General features: G+C 35.3%; 2 protein-coding genes across 13 annotated transcripts in view; one reads left to right on the forward strand and one right to left on the reverse strand.

Moving 5' to 3' along the window:
• Positions 1–9,329: 9,329 nt before the first annotated feature.
• Positions 9,330–11,893, reverse strand: LOC120088379 (SEC1 family transport protein SLY1-like). Its single transcript, XM_039045622.1, has 2 exons — positions 11,733–11,893; positions 9,330–11,604 (listed from the first exon to the last, which is right to left on the reverse strand). Exons 1-2 carry the CDS (start codon positions 11,761–11,763, stop codon positions 9,758–9,760), a joined length of 1,878 nt encoding a protein of 625 aa, XP_038901550.1. The 5' UTR covers positions 11,764–11,893; the 3' UTR covers positions 9,330–9,757.
• A 170-nt stretch (positions 11,894–12,063) lies between these two features.
• The window catches only part of LOC120088380, a 32,324-nt gene continuing 31,981 nt past the window's right edge, over positions 12,064–12,406 (forward strand). For all 12 annotated transcript variants that reach the window (XR_005484904.1, XR_005484906.1, XR_005484905.1 and 9 more), the window contains exon 1: positions 12,064–12,214. Coding sequence is in view for 3 of the 12 variants with exons in the window: in XM_039045624.1 (XP_038901552.1) it covers positions 12,122–12,214 (93 nt within the window). In the remaining 9 variants the exon portion in view is untranslated. The remainder of the gene's footprint in view (positions 12,215–12,406) is intronic.

A 12,406-nucleotide genomic window follows, 5' to 3' on the forward strand; every position in this document is an offset into this window, starting at 1 on the left:
TGTTCTTGCGATTCCAAACTATTTGGATTCCAAGAACATACTGTGCCTCTCCCAAATCTTTCATTTGGAATTGTGAAGCCAGCCATGTCTTAACGTCAGCTAGATATTCTACCTCATTCCCAATGAGTAGAATATCATCAACATATAACACCAGAAAAGCGACAGTTTTGTTGACGATTTTCTTGTAGACACAGGGTTCGTCAATATTTTGTTCAAAGCCATAAGATTTGATTGCAGCGTCAAATCTCATATTCCAGGATCTAAAAGCTTGTTTTAATCCATAAATGGATTGATTAAGCTTGCAAACTTTTTGCTCTTGACCCTGCTGTAGAAACCCTTCTGATTGAGACATATAGATACTCTCTTCAAGATAGTCATTCAGAAAAGCTGTCTTGACATCCATTTGCCATATTTCATAATTATAAATGTGGCTATGGACAAGAGTATTCTAATAGACTTTATCATGGCAACTGGAGAGAAGGTTCTTCAAAATCTAACCTCTCTTTTTGGGTAAACCCTTTTGCCACTAGTCTAGCTTTGTAGGTTTGTACCTTACCAACTTGGTTTTGTTTTCTCTTGTATATCTACTTGCAACTGATGGGTTTTACACCTTCCAGTTGATCTACAAGATCCCAGACATAATTGAAATACATAGATTCCATTTCAAGGTCCATGGCTTTAATCCATTGGTCTATATCCACATCGTTCATTGCTTGATTAAAAGACAATGGATCCTCTAAACCATCATCTGGTATGATGACTTGAGTTTCAGTTAAACCCATGTACCGGTCAGGCTGTTGCACAACCCTCCCACTATGACGAGCCATTCTCAACTCTTGAGAAGGATGTGAAGTATCAGTTTCATCAACAACTCTTGTTGATGGACCTGCTCTATCAACAACTCTAGTTGATACATTTTTTGTTTCTCTGGACATTTCTTCTATTACTAGCTTACTGCAAGGTTGATGGTTCTTTATATAATCTTCCTCTAGGAAGGTTGCATTGGTCGATACAAACACTTTATATTCCTGAGGATCATAAAAGAGACCACCTTTACTTTCTTTTGGGTAGCCTATATATAGACATACTTTTGAACGGTGTTCCAGCTTTTTAGGATTTTGCACTAAAACATGTGCTGGACAACCCCAAATCCTGAATTAATATAGATTTCCTCTACTTCCTCTCCAGAGCTCGTAAGGTATTTCAGAAACATTTTTCGAGGGAACCATGTTTAAAATATACACCGCAGTCTCAACTGTGTGTCTCCAAAAAGAATTTGGTAACTGAGCGTAACTCATCATGGAACGAACCATGTCCAACAAGGTTCTGTTTCTCCTCTCTGCCACACCGTTCTACTGAGGTGTGCCAGGGGCTGTGAGTTGAGACTGAATTCCACATTTTATCAAATAGTTCTGGAATTCTATGTCCAAATACTCACCACCTCGATCCGATCGAAGTGTTTTAATCTTTTTACCTAATTGGTTTTCAACCTCAGCCTTATATTCTTTGAACTTTTCAAAAGTTTCAGACTTTTGGCGCATTAGGTAAACATGCCCATACCTAGAATAATCATCTATAAAACTGATGAAATATTCATATCTTCCTCTTGCTTTAACATTTAGAGGCCCACAAAGGTCTAAATGAATTAACTCTAGGGGTTCTTTGGCTCTAAGACCTTTTTCAGAAAAATATTTTTTTGTTATTTTACCCTCAAGACAGGACTCACATGGTGGTAATGAACTGTCTTCCAACTTGTTTAAATGACCATTCTTAACCAATCTCTCAATCCTGTTGAGATTTATGTGAACCAGTCTCAAGTGCCAAAGATAGGCATTTGGAGAAATCTTCCTTTTCTTATGAGTCCCAGCAATTTTAAACATCTCTATGTTCAAAACAGCTTTGACCTTAATTGATTTTAACATGTACAAGTTATTTTCTAATTTTGCAGAGCAAATCTATTTATTTCCCATATTGATGAACACTTCACCATTTTCAAAATAAACTTTACAATTTTGTTCTAGCAAACAGGAGACGGATATTAGATTCCTTTGCATAAAAGGAATATACTATACATTTTTCAAATAAATGTACTTATCTCCTATAAATAACTTTATATCTCCCACTGCTTTGGCCGAACAATCTCCCCGGTCCCTACCTTAAAGATTGTTTCACCTTCTATCAACTTCTCCGAAGCTTGTTTCCTGTGAGATAATACATACATGATTAGCAACACCTGAATCAATTATCCAGATTTTATCATTTTCCACTAAACATGCTTCAATAACAAGTAAATCATATTTATCTTGTTGTTTGAATTCAGCATCCTCATCTACATAATTCATAATTTTAGATGAGTTAGAAGATAGAGGACAATCCTCTGTTAAAACTCTTTTGGTATAATCAACCGCTAGTAATTTGTTTGTTGATTTGATTATACTGTTATGTACATCGGAAGCGAGTATTCTAGAATTCGACATGCTGATAAATTTCAAACAAATTCTAATTAGCAAATTGTAACTAAATCCAAAATCAAGTTTTAGTAAAATGTAATAATGTGCCCATAACCATTATTTATTTGCAACGATATTTTAGTTAGTCAGAATATGTGCTACCGTAGGGCAGTCAGATACTCCTTCACTAAAACAAACAATTTTGACCAAACACTATCCCCGAAATAACTCTTATTCCCATAGTCGTTTAGTTATCATTTTCGGTCAAGATCTTTACTAACAACTTAGTAATTCTTGTAAGTGTAACCCACCATTTTCAGATCTTATAAAACGGTATGAACTTGCCTCCGAAATAGAAGACAATATCCAAGACGGAACTATAATACCCTATTCATTTTACTGAAGCCTGGGTTGTTCCGAATCCTATGTTACAACCCTCCGTAGGGATCATCGTGGTTAATGACTAGCTAGTGCCGCATAAAAATGACAACAGGCGCAACATAGGAATCTCACGGTTCAAACTAATAAAGGAGACCGTGGGACAATGTTGACACATTTCCTTCACCCACTTACTATGAACCACTTCCCTCATTCACCTTGTTATTGACCCATGAACACTTTTCGTATGGAGCAGTCGAGGTAAAATCGACAAGAAGCCGAGCATGAATCTCACGGTGTGAACTCTTGAGAACGTGAGAGCTAATAACTATATATCAAATATACTATTAATCTCCTACTGAAATGTTCTATTTTGGGTAGATTTATACTTAGGTTCTTTTCTGGCTAATAAAACAACTCTAAGTCTATGTGGTTTATCCAAGTATAACTCTTATAATTGGATTTTAACCTATGATGTCTAGGTGATAAACCATTTTATTACCTCACATCACTCACGTATGCTCGTAAAACCGGTTACCAACGCTCAATTATTCAGCCATAATCCCCAGGTAGGAGGTGTTCCGTAAACCGTCAACTTAAGTACCCCCAGCCTTAGACTGGATTATATACCGATTGAGTTTGTAACCTAGGTTTTATAAGTTTTAACAATTAAAACAGGTGGTCAACCTACATGAGCATGCAGCTGTTGTTTATAGATTTTAAAAGTCTAACCCAAATTTATAACAACTTATAAAACTTTAGACATGCTAAACATCCATAACATATATGAGGCATTCAACATTTAATATAACATTTATATTAAATACTAGAAACCCTAACATGCATACTATATATTATAACAATTATAACATACTTTCAATGCATGTAACATGCTTCCTATGGTGGGATTTTAAATCTAAATGGCATACTATATGCATATATAAGATTTATTTAATTATAACATACATCAAATGCATAAATAATTAAACACATACTGATATGGTTTTAGTTTTGGCAAAAAACAAGTAAACAAAACCTAATTATTACAAAACAGTTTTCGAACCGCTCGAATCGCTCCAAAACGAACTCAAGTAGCTTGAACCGGGCCCGAACCGTCTAAATCGAACCAACCAAGTCTGAACAGGACCAGCCAAGAACCATTCAAAGCTGAACCGGACCAGACCACAAGAGAAACGGTCAAATCGACATCCCTTGCACATGTTCAACATCTCGCTAAGTCTCATCGTTTAGCAATGACGACCATTTGCATTTTGCCAAATCGTTTAGTAAATGCTTGATCGTTTAGCGCGCGAAAAGGTAAACGATCATTTAATGCCATCGCATAGCATTCAACGCATCACCCAGCTGCCGCATGAAGGTATGCGATCGCATAGTGCTATCAATACAACTCAACGCATTGCTTAGCTGCCGCATAGAGGTAAACGATTGCGTATTGCTATCGATAGCAATTCAACGCATCGTTTAGCTCCCATCAAAGATAAACGATCATAGTAAACGTCACTCAGGGCTATCGTATAGCTCTTCAAATAACTATTGTTTTTCTATCGTATAGAACCAAACGATCACATTAATACCATCGTCTAGAGCTGCATGTCATCGTTTAGTATCTGTCGTGCAGCTAAACGATCGCTTAGCTCCATCATATAGAACATCATCGCGTCGTTTAGCATCGTAGGTAAGCGATTTGTTTAGTTCCATCACATAGAAACTTTCAACGCATCACCTAGTACTTCGTCTACACGATCGTTAGCTTCGCATCTAAACGATCACTCAGCATATCACATAGGACTTCATCGCATTGCTTAGAGCGCATCATTGCTAAATGCGATCAACATAGTAACCATCATGTAATAAAGTTCAGCATCATCGTTTACTTCCCACGCCAAAGCTAAACGATCGCTTAATGCTATCGTATAGCAAATTGAACGCATCGTTTAGCTTCCACAAGTACACGATCGTCTAACATTCAACATCACAACAACCAACACCCATTTCTATATAATCGTCTAGCTTTTCTTCACATCATTAGCATTTAGAGCTAGACGATCAGTTAGATATTGGAACCTCAGCGACGATAAGAATAGAGGCTGATTTTCTGAAACTGCAACTCGGCCTTTTCGCTTGTTTCTTCGATTTATAGCTTAATTTCAACTCTAATGACTCCAAATAAATTACTCATCATGTCATAACATGTAAGAATTAGGATCACATCGTATGTAGCACTTTACAACTCTTTGTAACAACTACAAAGTAGGCCGCATCCAATGTTATTATCAGAATAAGGTACCAAACCTCATTCATGTACCATAAATCATTTTGACTATTTACTCGAATTCAATCCACTCTTACGTCTCCACATAAAGTTCAAGTACTCATACAATAGTCATGGGTATTAGTTTATTGGATTTATACTTTTGTACAATTTATGAAATAAAAAACAAGTATATTGATTATAGAAAATGTTTATCATTTTACAAACTGCGAGTTTTTAGGACCTAAAACCCAACAATAAAATACTACATTGAAACAAATTAATAATATGAAAGTGAAAATAAAGGTTGAAGATGATCAGTATTTGAAAATAAATAAAGAAGGTTGAAGGAATGAAGGAAATTTTCCTTTAGGTGAAGATGAAAAGAGGGTTTCGGTGATGAAGAGGAAGATGAATTTCTTTTGGTGAAGATGAAATGGAGGTTTCGGTGAAGGGGAAGATGAATTCGGTGAAGGGAAGAGGGTTTTTTATGGTGGAAGGAGGCGGAAGAAGAAAAAAATGGTTAGGATGCATCTATTGAACAGATGCATTCTGATTATGTGTCAGAGTGAGTTGACAACTCCTCTGACGTGCATCGCGCGGTCATAATGCATCTGTCCAACAGACGCATTCTGACCATTATATATATATATTAATGCAGAGGAAAGACATAATAAAATAAAAATAAAAATAATAAAATATTGACAAATGCGTCTCTTGAAGAGACGCATTCGGATGGGGACAAAAAAAGAATCTCTTTCCCCTAAATAAGTTAAAAAATCCCACTTTTCCATAATTAAATTTCAAAACCTCCCCAAAAATCTAAATAACCCTTAATGACAATAAGTAATAAATTATAAGTTTAATATATTTTAATTTTTTTTTCCCAAAAGCCTCATTCTATCTTCCTCCATCTCTCTCTTTATCCCTCCCTCGTTCTCTCCATCTTCACAGCAACCCACGATGACTAAACAACACAAGTGTTTCCCTGGCGACCACACTGGACAAAGAACTGCGAACGATGATCGACAAACATATCTCGAACGACGGAGCACACATGACAGACTCGACTCGACGACCTTGGATAGTGCATAACTCAAGATCATATAGCTAGAAGAAGACATTGAGATCGAACGAACGATTGGTTCGCGATGAAGAGGAAAAAGAATAAGAGTTTTTGTTTACATAAATCAAAGCTACCTAATACCTTTTCCTTTACATATATATATATACACACTCAAGTATGATATATATTGTGATTTATGATATATACTATGATTTAGGTTATTTATGCTGTAATTTATGTTGAAAATTTTATGATAGATATTATAAATTATGTTGAATTGAGTTCATTTGGAATTTATATGTTGTGGTATATTTTTTTGTTTTATATCTGACTACTTTGACTTAATGATATATACTTTGATATAAATGAAATTTATGATACATACCAGAATTTACATTGCACATTAAGTATCAAAATTGTGAGGTAAATCAAATTTATGATATATACTATGATTTATGTCGAATATTAAACCAATATGGGATTTATATGTCGTGATATATTTTATATATTGGTTTATACTGTAATTTATGTCGAGCATTGAGTCGATCTCTAATTTATATACTAAAGTATATTTTATATATTGGTTAAGAAATTTTCAAATACCTAACAAAATGTTCTAAGATATATTAGAATAACTATGAATCTGCCAAATAAACCTATAAGTTGATACATGAAACCAATATAAAAATAAAATTCATTAAATGCATTTTTTCTCTCCAACTAAGGAAATAATAAAATCTCAACAAAATAAATATTTTTCTCTCTCTAATTAAACAAAAAGAATAAAGTCTCAATAAATTAAGTCATTCTCTCTTTCCAATATTAAGGGTGTCCTTAAATATGGAAATTTTTTCCCAATACTAGATTTCTCCCCAACCGTCTACCACACTTAAAAGTATTTTAATCCGAAAAATTCATTAAATCTTATATACGAAAATATCCAAAAAAATAAAAAAATAAAAATTGGACACATATGAAAATAAGTTTTTGAAAGTGATTTGAACCTATAATAATCCTATTGCCAAATGGGGAAGCCCAAAAAACTACCGTGTATGCCTTCACCTTCATTTCACGCAAAATTCAAATTTAATGCTCATGTCCAATGTACTGCCTTCACCTTCATTTCCACTCAAGTGTCTTCACTTTCATTTCACATTCAAGCCCATCATCACCTTCGTTTTAGGACATTGTTTCTAATACTTGGAATTAATCCATTGCAAAGGTACAATAATTTTTGGGGCCGTTGCAGGTCCGTCAAAAAAGAATATTGAAATTAGGTCCATAGTCTAAGATATGACCTTTGCAAAAATGACAAAATAATAAACTCAATCCAATTGAAAATAGTTGGATGGCTAAAATGCCCTCACAGTTAAAAATATGTGATTGCATTTGATTGCTGTTTAATTGTCATCTTACTGCCAATATACAAATTGTTATCTGATTGTTGCCTGATTACTGTCTGATTGCTATTTGATATTGATTGCTAAGGATATCGGTTTACTATATGATTGTTGTTAAATTGATATTTGATATTGATTGTTATCTGATTGCCAATAATACTGACTAATATCTTATTGTTGTCTAATTACAATCTGATACTATTTGCCTTGACATCGATTGTTATCTGATTGTTGTCTTATTACTATTTGATTGTTGTTATATTATTATTAATGATGTAGACACATCATTGATACACTACAATAATATTGCAACCTTTCAACAGCATGTTTCAAGCATTTTTCACAATTGAAATTTGAATATTCTCCATTACATTGCCTAGTATAAATCACTTTGTCTCTGATTGCTAATGATACTGATTACTATGTGATTGATGTCTGATTACTATATGAGATTGACTGCTAATTATGTCGATTGCTATTTGACTGCTGTCTGATTACTATTTGATAATAATTGTTAATGATACTGATTGTTATTTGATACTTATTGTTATCTTATTTCTACATGATTGCTAGCTGATTTCTATATGGTAGTTGTTCAACTCGTGTGTGTAGGTACCAAATTCTTTGTGGGTCACAGTGAATCAGAGACGACAAACAAATCGAGGGCATGAGATAGGTAACAAGAGAGAGGGAATTGGAGACGACAAAGAGATCAAGGGCATGAGATGCATAGACTATGGCATGAATCTACATTTTTTTCGACATGTCAATTTTTTTTCACAGTGATCTTGCCTTCCAACATCTTTATCAGCGACTTCTTTCTTGCTTTTCTTTACTTCTTGTGTGTGTAATTTATGGATTGAAGATTATTATATTATATAACTATGGCTGAAGAAATTAAAAAGGGAATGTAAATTTGTGAATGCCAAATCAAAATGAGAATGAAATTACATAGATGAAATTAAATAGGGGTATAAATATAGAGGATCATGACAATGAAGAAATTGGAGCAAAAATACATTACAAAAACTTTTGAATACAATTGGAAGACTTTGCAAGAAAATAAATCAAAGAAATCAAAGTAAAAATGAAAGAATCGATCGATGGAGACCTTTGCGAGGGAATTTAGAAGTAGAATCCTCTTAAGATTGATTAAAAAAACCTGGAAAGTGAAAAACCTACGCTAGAAAGGAGAAAGAAAAGGAGGAGAACGTGAAACTTGAGCAATTTTGAAATAAAAATAATAAACAAAATTTTAGATTTTAAAATTGACATATTTGTAAAATCAGAAGTATGAATGACCCGCTTGCCAAATTGTATTTTAAAAATGTTATTCATTACAAATTTTCGTATAGATTATATATATAGATATTATAGATTATATATGTAGTATAGATTATAGATAGATCATAGATAGATCATAGATAAATTAGTGACAATGTAAAAATTGCCACATGTAATATGGAGTTGAATTTGTTGAAATTAAAAAGGGAAAGAATTGACACAACCTAACAAGTTAAATGAAGATTTTCCCCACACACAAACAATCCTAAATTTATCAAATTGTATCAATTTTTAGCAATATGTGAGGTCGGTATTCGAATCTCTAATCATCTAGTTTAAATCAAGTTTTAAATATAATCAATATTCTCTAAAAACAAAAGAGGAATGAGTATGATATTAAAAGAAAAATTGTAATGAGAAATTTATTTAGATAAAAGAAATGAAGCCACACAAAAATTAAAATGAGAACCACAACCAAATGAAGCAAAGCTGGCTTCAGGAAGTGAATAACCAACAATAGAAATGAAAAGCCCTACATTACACATATAACCTAGATATCTTTGTAGATATCATTTAACAAAGAAATTTAGGACTCAAGCTTTGACAAAAGAATGTTTGGCGCAAGTGAATTTCCAAATACATAAAACTTCTAAAGAATACAAAAAGTTATTAAAATGGACAAACTAACATATACAAAAAGGCATTCTTCCCAAATTACCGGAGGCTGAGGCCAATCAAGAGTCTGATTTCAAGAAAAAAAAGCGGCCTCATAAACGACGGAGGTGGGTAGATTCTATGACCCAAAATGTTCTTATCCAAAATTGTTGCAGATGCAACAATTTGTTTAATCAATTAGCCAATCTAAGGAACTGCAATGGACAAAGAAATTCTACAGAAGGGAGTTCAGTTAACGACCTGAAGGAGGAGCAGCAGCAGCAGCAACATTGCCAAGTCCCATCTTCTGCCCCAAAAGCGAAAGCTGCTCCACAAACTCAACTCCGGTGAGGATTTCGGTGCTACCGTATATTATATGCTTGACTGGCTGCTGATTCATTGCCAGCTCTTGCAAGCTCCCGTACTCCACATAGTTACCCCCTCCAATCATGAACACAATTGCTTCCTTAAATGGTCCTTTCAAGTGGCTGCTACTTGTTCCAGAACTTGACTTTGGAGCACGTGGATCGAATGTGAGGAAAGTATCAATTTCGGGATTCGGCTTTCCTTCCATCAACCCCTCTACCGTCCTAGTCAGTGCAAGCTGCCTATCACTAGACAAAAGGTTTTTAACACCAGCAGTCACTGCACTAATTGACTGTCCATATAGTTTTTCAGCCCAATCCACAATGTTACTTCTGCTAGCTGAATTTGCTGATGAGAATGAGACATTCAATGACTTGATCTTCTTGACATATTGAAATGCACTAGTATCAACCTCCGATTCCCTCAGAGCAACTTCCACAGCTTCCACTTCGGATTGGTTTAGAGTTTCAGAAGAGATAAGATATATAACAGCAAATCGGAGCTTATCCATCTTAGTACCCTTCCCTTTGAGCACACTCAAGAGTTCGTTCCGATCGATCCCGCCTCTGGCCATCATGTCATTCTCCTTTTTCGCATATGAATCAAGTGACCTCTCCTTGATCTCACCTAACAATACAGTAGCAATGTTTGTATGCTTATCAATAACTTGCTTCCTTTCAGTCAATTCTGGCAATGAATTCACTGCATTCATCAAATGCTTTGTGTTCCCAATCAAATCTGTTCCATCAAACTCAGCTCCATCAGTCCCACCAGTTCTTCTATTCACCTCATCAACATCTCTCTTATACTTATTCAACTGAGTCTCAATCTCCACTGCAACTTCTGGAAACTCCAAAGACCCATTTGCAACCCAAAATGGGTCTGAACTATCTAATTCATATGATTTCATCCCACCCTTTTCACCCTGCACACTCAATCTATTCAGTTTCAATCCTAGAACATCATGAACTAAAGGTCTGTACCTAAAATCATGCTGTATTCCTACAGATAACTCAAAATTTCGATCAAACAGACACAGAATCGGACGCTGGAAGGAGCTAGCAAATCCTCCACCCTCTGTAAATAAATTGTTCTTCGATAACAAATGATCTCTCAACCTCTGATCCAGTGCCGAGGCAACCATTTCCGCTGGCCCTCCTCGTTGGCATCGAATAACAGGCACTACAGCAAGCGTAGCCAAAACACTAAACAACCCACTCACGATTCTCTCTATAATCTCCTCAATTTCACGATCTCCGGCTGAGGGATCGTTCATTTGGACATATAGACTCTTCTGTGCTAACGAAAACAGATTATCTTCCAATGTAACGAACTCCAAATACTGGTCGTGAACCTTGGCGATTCGTTGTACCGAATCCGAATTCAGCGTCCCAGATGCGAGATCCTCAAGAAGAGGACGAGGAATAGAAGAAGAGAAGTTTAAATAAAAGCTATCATAGAGAAAACGAGAAGCATCAGCAACAATTCTATCTATGTTGATCTTACTCGGTTGGACGAAATACACTGCGGGCACATCGTGAACAGGTTTTCGATCCTTGTCGATGAGAAAATAAAGAGTGATCCCATGTTTGCGAAGATCCTTGACATGAATCAAAGGAGATAGTATGTTCTGGCAAAATCTGTCGAAGATCAAGATCTTGTAAACCTCTTCTTCGTTCCCGGTCGACGTTGAGTTCAACGGCTGGTTCAAATTCAACATTCGAATTATACATTCTGCAATCGCAAGAAGTTTAAATCAAACCCACAAATAAATCCCACTTTAAAAAACATCAATGTAGCACCAAATTTCGTTTCGATCACTCCTCAAAACTGGGATCTACAGAGAAACCGAGAGAAATTACCTGTTTGCTTCTGGCGAAGGTTCAAAGCCATGGCGATTCGTAGCTAAGTAAAATTCAGTCCCCCTGTTCTCCAGAGAGAATCGAAAACTTCGATTTTGAAGGATTCGTTCTATCAAATCAATTCGCCGAATCAGAGTTCTCGAAATGCGACGTTGGGTTGAAGGAGATATCTGAATGTATACTTCTCTACGGGCGCTTATTTTTTTACAGTATCTTAACAACTAATAAATTATTGACACGTCATTATCCTTGACTGGGTACTTTGACCAACGTAAACGTGGAAGCTTTTTATTGGTTTATCTTACAAGAACGTCCAAAATAATGGTACACAAAATTCTTGAAAGGGATTAAAAATACTGAAGAGAGAATCAAATAGGGGTGTTCAGGGAATGGCAACGGCGTCGTTTTTGAGCAACAAGTACTGGATTCTCAGGCATGGCAAGAGCATCCCAAATGAGAAGGGCCTCATTGTTTCTTCTATAGTCTGTGACTGTGACCCATTCTTCACTTTCTATTTGATTTGTTGTTTTAATCTTTCTTATAGTTTAGATTGTAAGAAAATGGCGTTTTTCTGGGTTCATGTCTGATTTTGATATGGTTGTGGAGAATTTTTCGATTCTTCTGGAGAATGGGTTTCAAATGAGAGGGAGTTTGGCCTTTTTCCTTCTTCTTTT

This window comes from Benincasa hispida, chromosome 10 (assembly GCF_009727055.1).
Source record: "Benincasa hispida cultivar B227 chromosome 10, ASM972705v1, whole genome shotgun sequence".
NCBI lineage: Eukaryota > Viridiplantae > Streptophyta > Magnoliopsida > Cucurbitales > Cucurbitaceae > Benincasa > Benincasa hispida.

Bases quoted from the DNA above. Each gene is read 5' to 3' on its own strand.
- LOC120088379 (XM_039045622.1), bottom strand. From the start codon at position 11,763: ATGGCTTTGAACCTTCGCCAGAAGCAAACAG. The intron at 11,605-11,732 runs GTAATTTCTCTC...TTGCGATTGCAG, and splicing joins CCTTCGCCAGAAGCAAACAG to AATGTATAATTCGAATGTTG.